Source organism: Macrotis lagotis, chromosome X, assembly GCF_037893015.1.
Source record: "Macrotis lagotis isolate mMagLag1 chromosome X, bilby.v1.9.chrom.fasta, whole genome shotgun sequence".
NCBI lineage: Eukaryota > Metazoa > Chordata > Mammalia > Peramelemorphia > Peramelidae > Macrotis > Macrotis lagotis.
In genome coordinates, this window is record NC_133666.1 from 543,094,850 (window position 1) to 543,112,122 (window position 17,273).

Here is a 17,273-nt window from a genome sequence, read left to right on the forward strand (position 1 = left end):
AATAGACTAGGTGTAAAAGCAGGAGAGGATTATAGTAATCTGCTGTTTGATAAACCCAAAGAGTCAGGCCACAGGGATAAAAACTCCCTCTTTGATAAAAACTGTTGGGATAATTGGAAGTTAGTATGGAAGAAACTTAGATTAGACCAACACCTCACACCCTTTACCAAGATAAGATCCAAATGGTTACAGGACATAGACATAAAAAACAATACTATAAGCAAATTAGAAGATCAAGAACTAGTCTACCTGTCAGATCTATGGAAAGGGGAACAGTTTATGACTAAGGAAGAGTTGGAGAACATCACTAAAAACCAATTAGATGATTTTGATTACATTAAATTAAAAAGTTTTTGCACAGATAAAACCTATGTAATCAAGATCAAAAGAAAAGTAGTAAATTGGGAAACAATCTTTACAACTAATGATTCTGACAAAGGACTCATTTCTAAAATATACAGAGAACTGAGTCATATTTTTAAAGCAAAAAGGCATTCCCCAATTGACAAATGGTCAAAGGATATGCAAAGGCAATTTACAGATGAGGAGATCAAAGCAATCCATAGCCATATGAAAAAATGCTCTAAATCATTAATTATTAGAGAAATGCAAATTAAAACTTCACTGAGGTACCACCTCACACCTCTTGGATTGGCCAGTATGACCAGGAAGTATGGTGATCATTGTTGGAAGGGATGTGGGAGGTCTGGGACACTATTACACTGTTGGTGGAGCTGTGAACTCATCCAACCCTTCTGGAGAGCTATTTGGAACTATGCCCAAAGGGCAACAAAAATGTGCATACCCTTTGACCCAGCAATACCACTACTGGGTCTAAACCCTGAAGAGATGAGGGAAAAGGGTAAAAATATTACTTGTACAAAAATATTTATAGCAGCCCTGTTTGTGGTGGCAAAGAATTGGAAATCCAGTAAATGTCCTTCAATTGGGGAATGGTTTAGCAAACTGTGGTATATGTATGTCATGGAACACTATTGTTCTATTAGAAACCAGAAGGGATGGGATTTCAGGGAAACCTGTAGGGATTTGCATGAATTGATGCTGAGTGAGATGAGCAGAACCAGAAAGGCACTGTATACCCTAACAGCAACATGGGAGTGATGTTCAACCTTGAAAGACTTGCTCATTCCATCAGTGCAACAATTGGGAACAATTTTTGGCTGTCTGCAAAAGAGAGTACCATCTGTATCCAGATAAGGAGCTGTGGAGTATGAACAAAGTACAAGGACTATTCCCTTTAATTTGGGAAAAAACCCAGATGTCTTATGGTTTGATCTGGTTACCTCTGAGAATTCTGTTCTCTTTAAGGATATGATTTCTCTCTCATCACACCCAATTTGGATCGAGGTACTGCATGGAAACAAAGTAAAGACTGATGGAGTGCTATCTGTGGGGTGGGGGTGGGGGGAGGGAAGCAAGATTGGGGGAAAACTGTAAAACTCAAATAATATCTTTAATAAAAATTTTTAAAAAAATTGAAAAAACAAAATGTGTCAATAAAAAATGTAACTTTAAAAATACCTATAAATGCATTTTTTGAAAAGTTGTCTCTATGTAATAATATTAGAGAGTATAAAAGCATGGAGGACAGCCAGAGAGAATGCCAGGATCTGAGAGTCCCAGCATTTTGTCTGAGGAACAGCTAGAAAAGCCAGTGTCACTGAACTGAAGAATATCTGTTAGGAGTAATATATAAGAAAACTGGAAAGGTAAAGGGGGGGGGCAGATTTTGAAGGACCTTGAATACAATGATGCTCATAAGAAAGGCCCAGTAGAGTGGAAAGAGCTTAGAGGTATTTGGAGTCAAAGTTTCTTAGTTCAAATTCCAGGTCTATCACTCAATCCAATGATTAAAATACAAAAGAAAAAGAAATCAGACAATTTCTCTGCTGACCACCAATTCCAATTCCACTTCCAGTTCAAAGTAGGAACCAAAATTTACATAGTAAATTGTGAGATTTGATAACATCATGAAATTCAAAAAATATGGTCCACTAATAAAAATATTAGCAGTCTATATGTATGCATATGTATGTACATATATATATATCATATAGCAATTACATATACATGTAAAAGCATTAAATAACATGTGTGTTATATGTGTGTTGATATATTGAGTATTATCATAATTATATAATTTTATATAATGATATATGTTTATTTGTGTGTGGTAGCTTTTCTGCATTTTACAAGTTGGGGTATCCATGAGGATCCAGCAATGGATAGGACATCATCCCAAATGAGGCCCCTGGCTAACTGAAAAACAAGTATGGAATCTGAAGCAATCATCATCAAAGGGTGGGAAATGGGATAGGGCAGATAAATGTGACCATTGCTCCAAATGAAAACCATAGTATGGGTCTCTTCCCCCACAGCACATCCTCCTTGTTCAGCGTCAGATGTCTGTGGTAGAGGAAGACTTGGAAGAATTCCACCTGGCCCTGAAACAGTATGTGGAAGGTGCTTCCTCCCAGAGTGGCTGCCTACAGTAAGTAATCTATTACCCATCAAAGAGTTGGACCAAGGAGGTGTACAGAGCATTTCTTTTCATCCTCTATAAGGGTAGGTGTATCAAAGGCATATCTTTTAAAACTGGCTCTCAAAAAAAGTTAATATTTAAGCCTAGTTGACACCAGAGACCTTCTGACTCATGTTGCTTAAAAAGCTAACAAACATTTCCTAAACTGTCCTTGGTCTCTACCCTGATCTTATCATAAATTGCACATTTTTAGAAATGGGAAACTTGGGGACTCAAGTAGGAATCAGGACTGAGGTTGGGGTGAAAAAGGAAAAGTGTGGAGGGTCTGAGATCCTCAAAGACACCCCCCTATGCATTCTGCCAGGCCCAATGGAAGATATCCAACAGTTCCTGGGAGATGTGGGCTATCTCACCCACAAGGATACCCAGAAAATGAATTGCAAAAAAAATGTAGAATTCCCTCAGCTAACTCCTTCAAAAATTTTCTAGCTGATGTCCATCAGTTGGCACCAACTATGTGCCAGAGACTACTAAGTTATGGGGATATAACAAGAGGCAAAAAGAAGGTCCTATTTCCCAGGAAACTCACAGAATAATGAGGAGATAACATATAAATAACTATATGCAAATGAGCTATAGGCACTATAATTTGGAAACAATCAGAAGGAAAGCACTGGAGTTAAATAGAATTGGTATCTGATGGAAAGAGTACAATAGAAAAGGTGGCTAGATGGTACAGTGGATAGAGCACCAGACCTGGAGCCAGGAAGACTCATCCTCCCGAGTTCAAATCTGACCCCTGACACTTACTGGCTATGTGACCCTGGGCAACTCATTTAACCCTATTTGCCTCAGTTTACCCATCTATAGAATGAGTTAGAAAAGGAATTGGCAAATCAAACCTAAATATCTTTACCAGGAAAACCCCAAAAGGGGTCGTAAAGAGTTCTGAAAAATGGCTGGACAACAAATAACTGAAAGAGTGGATTTGAAATTAGATGACCCAAATTAGAATTTTGACTCTCTTATCTACCAACCACATTGCCTTGGGCAAATTACAACTTCTCTGACCCTCAGTTTCCTCATCTGTGAGATGATGGGTTTGAACTGTATGACCATAATCCAAGAAAAACATTTAAGATTGAAAAACCCAACAGGTATCTTGGGAAGGTATGCTATACAGTTTGAATTCACCCTATAAATAATAATGAAATAATCTTGAAACACTTTCACAGGATTATAATAATCATAAAAAATGACATCTACATGTTACTTTAACTTTTTGCAAAGCACTTTACATAATCTTATTGGATCTTCACAATCTTATGAGTTTGGTGCTACAATTACTATGGTTCCCATTTAACAGCTGAAGAAACTGAGGATGAGATTGGTTTAGTGACTTCCTGAATTATACAACTAGTAAGTGACAGAGACAAGATTCAAATTCAGGTTTCCTTACTCCAAAATCAGTGCTTCTATTTTCATTAAAAAAAAAAAACCATTGGAGTCCTTAATAGCTATCATTCTAGATAAAGATTTGACCTTAGAGTCAGAAAGAAAAATGAATTTATAAAGTACCTCATAAGTGTCAGTAACTATGCTAAGGGATTTACAAGTATTATTTCATCTGACCCTTACAAGCATCATAGGAGATGGGTGCTGTTATAATCCCCATTTTATAATTGAGGAAACTGAGGAAGGTCTTAAATAGCTAATAAGTGTCTGAGGTCAAATTTGAACTCAAGTCTTCCTGACTCCTGGTCCATCACCCTTTCAAGGTATTTGTGGCTGCTTCTGAGCCACCCAGCTGCTAGGGTTAAAGTTCCACTTCTGATACATACTACTATTATGACCATAGGCAAATCACATACCTTCTCAGGATACTGTGCAATCTTCAACCCAAATTGTGGAGTAGTTACCAATATGAATAGGTGAAGGAAGGTTAATCACTAGGAGTTCCCTTCACTAATGAAACCACAAATTTGGAACAAAACTAAAAATTCCAAATCTTAAATGTTTATCATGACCTTCAAATAGAAGCATTCAGTTTCCTAATTACTGGTTTTTTTCCAGTCTATGAGTGCTCATCATCAACCAGTTATAACAAAATGGAGTTAAGATTGTGTCCTCAGTTGAGAATCTAGACATATATCATTCTCTAAGTATTTACAAGATTTCCTTAATCTTTTGAGTATTTGCATTTTTCAGGATCTCATTCAACTTTTTTATATCTAAAACAGAATATCAATCATGTGCTTTTCTTGAGTTTTATCATGCACTCAACACAGATTTTTAAATCTATTTTGTTGCCTCTTCAAATTCATTCCCATCATCTGTTTATTCTGAACTTTGGAATTCTATGCATTATTCTTAAGAGTTCAACTCTTCTGTTTCCACATTATATTGCTTGCCTTTATTTCTATCTTATGCACATCTTTCCAAACATGTAAGCTGATAAGCAACTTGTGCATTCGCATCAACATACAGAGTGTTTTCTTGTTCATTTGGCATTCTTTGTATCTTCAGAATTTCTTTCCTTAGAGCTTTCTATATCAGTATTTTAGGTCATGGAATCTTGCCTATCCTTTCTTTCAAGTCTCTGAAATATTTTCTCACCTTATTCATTTTTATTTCTGCAACCAATTCTAAATTTTTGGTCAGAACTAGTTCTTGGTGGAAGAAGGAATGAGAAGAATGTAAGACAAGAAGTAGAAGGGCAGTCCAATTGTAATATATAAAAAGGTAAAGGGTGTAAAATGAGGCTGGAAAGGTTGACCATAAATAGCTTATGGAGGTTCATTTTTTATTAGGCAATAAGAACCAATCAAAAGCTTGAATAGAGAAGCAACATTAGAATGATGCATTTGGATGATTATTTTGGTATCAGTTGGAAAAAATGACTTTAGGCAAGGGGAATAGGCAAGAGGAAGAAAGCCAATTTGAATGTTATTACAATTAACTAGATGAGAAGCAATGACGACCTGGAATAGGGTGCTTTTATAGGGAGTAGAAATATGATTAATACAAAAGATTTGTCAACTAATTTAGGACTTTATGGAAAGGGAAAAGTTAAAAGTGACTACAAAATTGGTTTGCTGGGATAACAGTAGTGCCATAATTAAAAATAAATTGGAAGGAGAGACAGGTTTGGGGGGAGATGTTGAATCATTTACTAAAGGCATTGGTATGTGCTTATTCAAATTTTGCTTCCTGGTTTTATCTTTCACTATGCCATGATTGCGTTTATGAGTTTTTGTTGTTCAAACTAAATTGTTAGCTCCTTGAGATCAAGGAAAATATCTTTGTCATCTTCCCCACAGCACTTATTGTTGCGTACTATTGAGGCACATTACTTATGGTAAGATGTTCAAGGGCAGATTTCCTTTTCTCACTGGCATCAATGTTTCTCAAGTTGCTAATTGCATTAGTCAAAACAAACAAAAACTTAGTGGTTGTTTCTCCATTGCCCTTTTGTTCTGTCTTCAGATTCAAGAGGGGACCTAACTTTTTGAACTCTTTTAATGGTGGAGAGAAAAATAGACCAAGGAAAAAGTTTTGGTAGGATACTAGAACTAAATGTGGTTTCTAATTTTTGTTATGCTCTCAATATAATAAAGAAATGGAAGCTTATTTCCTGCAATCATATAGAATGACAGGTAGAAAGTCCTCCCTTTAATAAAGTGGAATGGCTAGCTTTGGGAGATATAAAAGTTCCCTTTTTTCCATGGAAATCTTCAAGTGAGAAATGGTTGATCACTTATTGGGTTAGTTGCAGAAAGGATTCTTAACTAATGGACTGGTTTAAATGACTGGTAAGGATCTTTTCAACTTTGAAATTTTATGATTCTAGAATTTGAAAACAAGGTTTTGGCCTCTCCTCTGTTGTAGCAGGATAAGTATGGTTGTTAGTGGTTCTTCATTCAATTTTGATTATTAGTAGCTTTTACTCATTTCTTACTGTTACCATTATCCCAAAATAGCTGGAGATTGACCTTCAAAGAAATGGAAACCACACCTGAAAGAATCAATCTAGTCAAACTCAATTTTCCACTTGTACCATTTGATTAGTTCTCTTAATGGTTACTAAAACCATGAGCTTTAGTCTAATTCAGTTCATATGAGTGGCTCGCTTGACTGACTTTGCATAGCTTTGAATCTCATCTTTTGCTATGCATCTGCTTGATCCTCACTTTCCCATTCCTTGCATATTTAAGAGTTTTAAGTCTTTTAATACCAACCACTTTCTTCTCTCCTGGCTGTCTTCCTGAGTCATTTCCCCCACTGGTCCCTTAAGTACAAAACCCTTGTAACTCAGAGAAAATAGTGCTGTTATGGAAATATTCCAAGAGCTGAGTTTTGGGAGGGAATTAAAAGTTAGGGTTATTGTATGAACAAAAGCTTGGATATTCCTAGTAAGTTTCCAAATAGCTATAGGATGATCCTTTAAGTTCTGAGCCATTATGTATGCACACTTTTTTAAACTATATCACATATCAACTTTTTTTTGATGAGTCAATTATCATCATCATGACCATAAATTATTGTTCTTCACAAAAATACAGTAATAGACTTAGAATCTGGAAGATCTGCATTAAGATCCCACCAAGAACATATACAGCTTTGTGACTCTGGGCAAGTCACTTAACCTCTTAGCCTGAGTTTCCTCATCTATAAAATAGGGATAATAGAACTACAACTTACCTCCCAAGATCAAATGAGATTTACACAGTGTGTGTGTGTGTGTGTGTGTGTGTGTGTGTGTGTGTGTGTGTGTGTGTGTGTGTGTGTAAAGCACTACTATCAGGCTATCAATGAGGTTAAAGCTATTTTCGTAACAACACTAAGATGTTTAATTCCTATTATGGTAAACATTGATAGATACAACCTGCACAAGCAAAAAATCTTTGCAGGAAGAAGTCTCAATAATTTCTAAGAGTAAAAAGGAGTTCTGAGTCCAAAATGTTGACATCTGATGCTTTACATCATTACTTCATTTTATCCTTATATAGTGTATAGTATGGTGTATAGTAAAATAATTTCTATACATATTTTCCCCATTTTATCAAGTGTCAACTTCTGAATTCAGCATTCTTTCCAATTATTTACTATTCTGATTATAATAGAATCACAGATTTAGAATTAGAAAGGACTTGAACTGAGTGAGACCAAGGAGATTTAGAGATTTGCCCACAGTAACACAGGTAGGTGGTAGACTTGAGATTTGATGCCAAGTCCTATTAATCCTGGGTCTGGTGTTCTTTTTCACAATGCTTTGCTTGTCATCTGTCAATTAAGGGTGTTGGTGTAGATTATCTCTTAAGGTCATTTCCAGCTCTGAATCCCATTATGCACTAAAATCAAATGAGTAAATCAAGGAAGACTAAAGGGAATGAAATTTTCATGAGAATAGTAAATTAACTTGATAAGACCTGTCTCCCTGGTAAACCTGAGGCTGAGAAAATAATTCATACTTTTGCCTCATCTTTTTTGACTTTTACTAGATTAGCCTATGGGGGAAAATAAAAAAGTCTATGTAAAAATAAAACCTATACACCAGAAACATCTGGGGGGAAAGCAGTAAGTGGTTGGCTGGTTGGTTGTTGTCCTTCATATTCAAAAAGGACCAAAATGACATTACAGCAAATGTATAGCATGTATTGTCCCTGTGACACTAGGAAAGACAGATGGCTCCAAATCTAAAACTTTTAAGTATTACAGTGTCACCTAGTGGTCATTTTTAGATAAATCACATCTAAACAAAACAAAAAAATCACAATGAAAAAAAATCTTTTGAGTTTAATACAATTTACTGTGCAAGTTACTTAACCCTGTTTGCCTCAGTTTTCTCCATCTGTATGAACAGGAGAAGTATATTGCAAACCACTCCAGTATCATTTGCCAAAGAAAACTCCAAAAGGAACCAGAGTTGGATACCAAAATGACCTAACAGCAACAAACCAATTTCCTCACTTTACAGAGGGGGAAACTAAGTCTCAAGGTCATACAGATGATAAGCGATTTCTATATTTACTAATCTACAAAAAATTAATATAAAGTGTCTCTAGGAATATACATAATCTACAATTTTCTGGAATATTCTTCATGCTGTTTTCTCAAGACACTCTTCCAGATCTTCTGAATTTAAGGATTCAATGCATCTCCCAATTGGTACAAATCAGTGCATGATATACAATATTTCCTTTTAAAGGCACTCACCTTATCCTCTAATTGAATGCACTTAAAAGAGGGTCTTGTCTTCTTAGGACAACTGCAAAAGAACTAGGGCTCCTAACTACCACCTACTATTCATAACGAGTTCATTTTTAGAAAAATATGAAGCCATTTGAAGAGAAATATACCCTTATGTCTTAAAATATTATTAGTCAATCATAGGATTGTGTCCAGTGAGCTACCTTTCAAATGTCACATTGCAGATATAAAAAGTTTGAATAACAATGGACTATATTTTGATATTTTAAACTACAAAATAAACATGTTCACATTTCCTAATTATGTCCATAATCCAAGTGACACCATAATCATTTTTGTATTATTAAAACCACTTCTATAAAATCTCCAAAAATTGAAAATCTATGTACATTATTCTTAAAAATGAAAAACATCACTTGAGAAATACATCTCACATTTGTATGACATTTTACGTTGCTATTTTTCTTTATAACCACAAGTCTGATTATTCTCACTTCACAGAAAAGGTAATTAAACCTTGAAAATATGAAGTGATTTAACCATATTCAGCTAGTTAAGGTGAAGATACCAGACTTGGGCCTTGTACTGCCAAGCTCTCCAGTGTCTACTGTTTCTAAGACATCACTTCGCTGTTCCTAAATATTTTATTTTAAAAATTAAGAATATATTAAGTGTTAAATGATACCTTGATTAACAAGTCATTTGGGAACAAAAATAATTTTAACAAAAATCATCTTAAACAAAGAGCAGTTGAGGAGAAGTTCTGGTCTCCTGAGCAGGATCTTGTTTCAAGCAAAGAGACCAAGGTTTAGAACAAACTGTAAGGAAGGTTGTGTTTCCTGAGATTTCAAGACCTGGACACTAGCTAACTACAGGAGAGCCTTGCCAGGAAATAACTTTGTAGGACACTATCTTTTTTTTCTGAAAAGGGAACTTTACCAAGAAAAAAAAAAGACCCCTTGAGAAAATCAAGGGGTTCGCAGTAGAGTCAATCATCCTATGGAATTATGATACAAATAAAGGCAATAGACAGTCCCAGTCCGAAAGAACTCAGAGCCTAATGAAGAAAAACACATAAAAAGTCAAAGAATGGAGTGAGATTTGGGAGACAGGAAGGAACATGATGATAGAACCAGAGTAGTGCAGCCCACTAAGAAATGGCTGCCCTAGGTTGCTTTCTTTAAATGGTGGATCTGGAGGAACTTTCCAATATCCATCCTGTACCCTCTCCAATCTCATGGGGCCAGGGGACTGAGGAGATGTTTCAGTGTTGTTACCTGGCAGGAATGTTAAGAGATGAGGCAGCAGGAATTCATATCCCAGAACACATCCCCAAGGCATCTTATTTCTACCTTGATAAAGTCTCCAAGAACTTCATCAATGGAACTCTTAATAGAATGATTACTAAAATATTGTGAATCAATTAGGTATAAAAAAAGAACATTGGTCTAATAAGGAATATGAATTTCTGTGTTCTTGCCCAAGATTTCCAAGAAGATTTCAAGAGGTTAGATGATCACTTAGTGGAGATATTCTAGATGGAATTCTTATAGTTCAGTAGTGTCAAACTCTTGTGTGACCCTATTTAGGGTTTTCTTAACAAAGATACTTGAGTAATTTGCAATTTCCATCTCTAGTTCACTTTTACAAATAGAGAAACGGAGGCAAACAATGTTAAGTGATTTGCCCATAGTCACAAGGTGAATAAATGTACAAGACCATATTTGAACTCAGGTCTTCTTGACTCTGGTCCAATGTTCTATCTGCTTTACCACCTGTGTGGGGGGGGTCGGGGTCTAAGTTAGGCAGTTTGGATTAAATGATTTCTGAGGTCCTTTCAAACTCCTGAGGTTCTGTTGTTTGGCAGTGATGCTAGACCTCAGCTAACTCATTTCCCTCTGGACTTGTAAATGACAAGTTGAAATCAGTGACATCATTCCACTGGAACATTAGCTCTGACAGTAGGGATTATTTCACTCATTTCCAGCACCTAGCACAGTGCCTGATACGTATTTCCTGAGATTTTATTAACTAAATTTTTAATAGCTAATTGTCAGCTTCTTGAGGACAGGGTTTATGTCTTACCTCTGCACATAGAGTACGGTACAAATGTTTCTTGGTTATGGAGTCATATATATGAGCATTTATAGGTTATGTTCTACATTCTGACTAGAATACTCATTAGCTTGTTATCAGATGCTCCCAATTTCAAGATTTTATGACTTATGTTACCTTTACTATTACTATAACTTATGTCACTGTTTTAGGTTTTTGCAAGGTAAATGGGGTTAAGTGGCTTGCCCAAGGTCACACAGCTAGGTAATTATGTGTCTGAGGCCGGATTTGAACTCAGATACTCTTGACTCCAGGGCCAGTGCTCTATCCACTGTGCCACCTAGCTACCCCTCAACCTTAGGTTTTGAAGGATTTAAGTTAGCCTCTGTAAACACATCAGTATCTCTGATGAATTAAGATGTCATTTGTCCCTAAATTGCTTGTCTGATTCAGAACAAGTTAGCCAATTCTCTGTTATTCCAATTCTTCCAATTTAACTTGAATCTAGTCTAGGCTACCTTCCAATAATTTAAACTTAAATTTTAAGTCTAAAAGCTACCATGTCTGATCTCTATAATATTCTTGGGGTACTGAGCAGTTAAGTACATGTCACTGAGTCACATAGGATGTTCAGATACAGTAAAGTCTGTCCTCTATACCACATGCTTCCATACTACTTCTAGAGACTGTGTCTACCTGATCCCAAAGAAGAAAATTCAAAGTTAAAAAAAATCCAGAGAACCCTAAATGTATCAACTGTGATTATGATCGAATATGTATGTGTATATGTGTGTGTATATATATATATATATGTATATATATGATTGTTTCTTTGAATCCTTCAACTAACTTTTTTTTTTAATTCAGTGTTTCTATTCAGAAGCTTTCAAATGAATCTCGCTTTATAGTTTATGAGTTCTGGGAGAATAGCAGCATGTGGAATAGGTAAGTTAAAAGCAAGTTCAGTTTTTATGCATAGACCAAAAAAAGTAGGTGTAGCTTCAAGAGTGCCAGGAAGACATTAACTGGTATGAGGATCAGCAGCCATGAGGAAATTGAAGAAGGGGAATACCAGGGGCAAGCAAAATAGAAATTTATTTTGCCAGACAACTGATAGTTATAGTTGGTTTTTAATTTACACCCCAAAACCCTACCAAAGAATCCAGATGCTTCTAAGGAACCAAAAAGGTAAAAAGTTGACAGATCCCAGTATTTTTGGAAACTTGTGGTTTCATATTTACAATTTTCTTATACTTTTCTAGATTCTCCTCAAATAATTTCCTTGGTCTTGTAGTGATGTGATTCCTTGGTCTTGAAACATATTTCAGCATGAGAATAGCCCAGATTCATCCCCCCTCCACTCACAAACACTTTAACCTATGTAAGGCAGATATTAAAATGGGCTTCAACTAGTTATTTTTGGAGAGAAAATCAGGTCAGAGAGGATTATTTATCCAAGGTCAAAAAAGGAAAATGTGAACTGTAATTTGAATCCAAGCCCTCTCACAGTAAATTCTGCATTCTTTCCATGGCACTATTCTACCTCCTATCTGGATGCCTCTGTGGAGGCCCTAGATTCTCAAAGGTTGTATCAACAAAGTACTAGTGCTGCCATGTTCTAGCAACCTGGAAAGGTTCCATTACTGGTCTGGTAATGTGTTGGCCTTACTCAGCTAAACTGAGAATGCTACTTAACAAGTTGGCCACCAATTTTTTTTAAATGACCATAGAATCTCACAAAGCCTATGCCAAGGCATAGAATGGTGGCAAACTATGTTGCACTCACATCAATGGAACCATTTATCTTTTAAGTATATGTATATTTGATGTGTGTATATATATATATATGTATATATATATATATATATATACAAATATTTTCCCCTCAAGCCACATTAAAGATTAGAGAAGGCTGCTCCTAATATGAACCAATATTAATTTAGAAAAGCATAATTCTCATATCATGGAATACACTAAAAAGACTTTTATTTATTTCAGCCTCTTGCCTGCAAGCCTAATTCTTCAGGAAAGTTTAAAAAACAAAACAAAACAAACAAATCCATTTATGTTTTTTGTTCAGTCATGTCCAAAATTTCCTGACCCCATTTGAAGTTGTTGGCAAAGATACTGAAATGTTTTGCCATTTCCTTCTTCAGCTCATTTTACTAATGAGGGAAAGGTTTCTTGTCCAGGGGCTCACAGCTAGAGGCTCAGCATTCTATCCACTTTGCTCCCTAGTTGTCAGTCTCATATGGTAGCCTGATCCAATTATTTAATCCGTCAAGATGTTTTCTACTTAAACCTATTTAGCGAATTTCCTAGATTCTACCTCTCTTGATATTTATCATTTATATAACCCTCAAAAAATCCTGTATTCAACTTTTTTATATCTAATCCCATGATACATGACTTTAACCTCTGTCGTGTTTTGGAAAAATTAAAAAAGAGGAATGAAAATGCACTAACTTGTAATTGTTTATACAGTCACCTTCAGATGAATTACAGCAAGGCATTCCAAAGGAGCAATGTGGATTTCTTGGAAACTCCAGAACTCACATCTACTATGCTAGTTCCTGGTAACTATGTTGGCTTTACAACATTTAGCTTTTCCATAGTTTTATCTTCTTCCTCTTCACCCCACTCCCCCTAGCCCTTTCCAAGTACTATCATTTTCCTCCATACTACCTAGTGCTTTCTTTTTCATATTCTTTCCAGCTCAAATGTACATATAAGAAAGAGTTTCTCCAAGATTCTTATAATTATCAAGAATCAGACAATGATCAGATGCTTCCTTACAATTAGATTTCCTACTGATTTTTGATAAATTTGTTTAGTATTAATTTTCACATAGTTGTGTGTTTAGCATGCACAATTGCATTAAGTAAACTTAGCATACAGATATAAATGTCAAAATTTCAACTAGAAGAGGCATACATTTATATTAGTTTTTCTTTAAAAATAATTACTGTGTACTGTGTACTATATTAAAATAAATATTTGGCAACTAAACAGACTCTACAAAAATATGTGTGTGTGTATATATATATATACACACACACATATTAACTTCATATAAAATATATAAAAGATAGTGAGCAATTGAGAAGCACAAAATACTCATTTTATATGATTATTTAAAGCCAAGAAGCAATCTTATTTTCAATAAAACTACCTTTCTCCCAAGACTTCCAATTTGGTTGCCCAAGTTAATCATAAGGGAAAAAAGCAAATTTATTATAGGAATGACATTACCAACTAATATGTATTTTACTGTTTTTTTAAATATTATAGTATATATATATATATATATATATATATATATAGTAGTAAAATATTTGATATATTGATAACTATGGATCCTAGATGTACAGGAGGATGGCCAAGTAGAGATGAAGAAAATATTTGTTATTCAGAACTGCTATTCATAAGCCTTTATTCTACATCTGGATCTGTACTATGTTCAGAAGAAATATTAGGAGAGATTAGTATATATTTCTTATGAGGGTAAAAATAGCAAAAACCACAATAAAGTTCATACAACATACCAGCAAAAAAAAATGTTTTTGCCTAATTAAAGGCAATTTGGCCATGTCTTCCCTGTGGCGAGTGATCCCTTCTACTTCTAACCACTGCTTTCCAGTCTTCATCATATGGTACACGGTGCACCTTTTTTAACCTGTTCATTCTTTACTGGTCCCTCCCACTCCATTTCAAGAGAATATATGAAATATTCCATTTTAAATTATTTATCTTCAGAATTTAAAATTTTGCACAATTTGAATCCTCAAACTTAAGGAATATTCATGTTTCAGTAATTATATGGAAACTAGTGGTATTTTGGATACAAGAGGCATTAGTCACCTTAAATAATTTAAATTTTATATATATATATATATATATATATATATATATATGTATGTATAGGGAGTTTCCTCTGAGGAAATCACAGAACTGATTCAAAAAATAATAATAATAATCCATATCAAAGATGTGTGAAAGCTGTTGCCTTTGCTTGTGGAATGAAGGGATCTTTAAACAGAATAAAATTCCTGGATGAACAAAAATGTTATAAAAGCATTAGTGACAGTTTAGTCATCAACTTAATTCCTTCTTTGATCCACTAAGGAATTCCATTGCACTTCTAATTTCAAATTTGAACTGAAGAGAATTGAAGATATAACAATTTCACTTAGAACTAACTTCTCTGGCAGTCTATGATTCTTATCTTTAAATTGTTTTTTAAAATGTTACTTCAACATACTGAATTTTGTGGGGCAAAAACATGGCTCCATTTTCAAAAAGCTTAAATATCACTAGATGGAAGACATACCATATTCATATGAACTAATAATGGCAAGATAAAATTATGTGGAAAAAAATATGCCCTAGGTAACCAGAACTTGATAAAGTAATCTGTAAAGGCTTCATAGAAGTGAGACTCACAAATTCTATGATTTACTTTACATTTAAACAATTATATATAATCTAAACCAAATGTGGAGCAAGTGCTATAATAAACTTGTTTGGCTTTTGTTCTCTGCATCAAGTAGATGAAATTCTTCTCATTCATGTTTACTTCATTACTAAAATTATATTTTTCCTTTCAGCTTCATGGTGGGTGCTGAACAACAACTAAATGCCTTCATTGTTCCAAGTAAACAGTGAAATTTACATTTAACAAGCTTTATGTAATTATATATGGCTATTAATCTAATATATATATATACATATATATATATATATATTTGAATTCATTGTTCCTTTTCACATGTGCTTTTTCCTAACCTATGTCCTAGTCCCCCTTCCTTACTTGTGGCAAATTTTAACTAAAATTTTAAAAATTCCTCTATTAACTATTTTCATGATGAGTGTATTGCTTATATGCTGTCCTAAGATACTGTATGGTTTTCAAATGTATAATACTTTTTCAAGAGCTATAAAAAATCATTACCAGAAACAAAATATGTTGTAGAGCACTAAAGGTAAACTTAAGAAGGAATTATTTTACTTCTTCATTGGATAAATTCTTTTTTGGTCACATACTGTTAAAATGTTAAATCATGCTATTTGTGAACCTGGATCTTTTGCTTTTCTGTGTGAATGGTTTATTCTGTATTGTATTGATTTTCCACTTCTATATCAAGGTTAATGGCACCAAAATATGTGTATTCAATCTATATTACTTATAATGCATAGAGCATAAAATAGATTTTAATGTAATCTGTTTGTCCATTACCAAATTATGAGTCAGATCTTCCTAAGGTTGTCAATAAACAATTCCTTGATAAATTTAAGAGTGCATCTGGTAAGGAACTTTTTAAGTAATATACTATGAATAATATGAGTAAAGTTGTTGTTTTAGAGTTAATGTAGCTTCCAAGTAAGGAGTATTTGACATAATTTAAATCCTACTTACAAATTAGGCACATTTCAGTCCAGGGAACAGTATATGCTTTAGGATGATCTGGCTCAAAATAATACTGTCTTTGATTATATCATGTAACTGGGATGGATGGAATGGTATTCTAATAAATAAATAAAATAAAATAAAAATATTTCAAATTCCAGCTGGCATCAAAATGCTTTCAGCACTAAGTTAATCTAAGAAAATAAAGAGTCAAGTGAAATGGTAAAGCATTAGTCAATGGAAGAAACATCTGTTAAAAACTAATTTTCTGTCTTCAGCAATATAATCCTTAGATTCCTTAAAAGGTATATGCCTTTCTTTGCAAGCTCATAAAACATTAAATAACCATTTTATAGCTAAATCATCACACAGAAAATAGTTTTAAAAAATCATATACCTCTTATTAGGATTCTTTTCAATTTGCTAGTCTTTGGGGAAAGTAATTTAAGGTAAAAATTGTCTATCATCTTTTCATCCTGATATAATGCTAATAGCTAAATTTAAAATCTACTTTTTAAAGGCTATCAAATTATAGATAACAGAAACACTCTCAAATATAATCATGACTCTGAAATACCCACAGAGCTTTGTGTGTACCCATCAATCTTCCTCTATCCTAAATTAAATTCATTTGTTAGATATTTCAGAATTCCTCCAATGTATAAAGGCAGGCTATTTTGATTGTTAGATGGATTAGGTCTGTTAAAATACTTGTCTTTGGCCAATACTATGGAAGACAAACATTACAAAATAATAACTCTCTCAACTCTTTTAATTTATATACAAAGCAAAGCTCAGCATTACTGGAGATGTACAATGATTATTCAAACATGCTATACATATGTACAAAAGCAAAGAGACAGAATATAAAAAGTCTTTGCAGTCTCATTCTGAATATGTACAGTAACAAAGGATCATTGACTTTGAAAACCTATCAGAATTTTATCACCATAGCAAAACAGTGCACAATTTCTGTTTAACCTTTCCCTGAAAAAAAGTTGTTTTCAAATGGCTGGAATAAAATGAAGTCCCCAAACAGGTGCCAAGTAATAAATTAGAGCCAGTCACTGCTCCAGCTGGTCCTTTTCAGTATCATGT

At 34.2% G+C, this 17,273-nt stretch overlaps 1 protein-coding gene across 1 annotated transcript in view; it reads left to right on the forward strand.

The window, feature by feature from the left end:
- NECAB1 (N-terminal EF-hand calcium binding protein 1) overlaps nt 1–16,279 on the forward strand; it is a 221,208-nt gene extending 204,929 nt beyond the window's left edge. The window contains exons 10-13 of the mRNA XM_074199984.1: nt 2,400–2,512; nt 11,636–11,713; nt 13,253–13,344; nt 15,376–16,279. Of these exons, the coding sequence (XP_074056085.1) occupies nt 2,400–2,512; nt 11,636–11,713; nt 13,253–13,344; nt 15,376–15,404 (312 nt within the window). The 3' untranslated portion in view covers nt 15,405–16,279. The remainder of the gene's footprint in view (nt 1–2,399; nt 2,513–11,635; nt 11,714–13,252; nt 13,345–15,375) is intronic.
- Nucleotides 16,280–17,273: the final 994 nt, after the last annotated feature.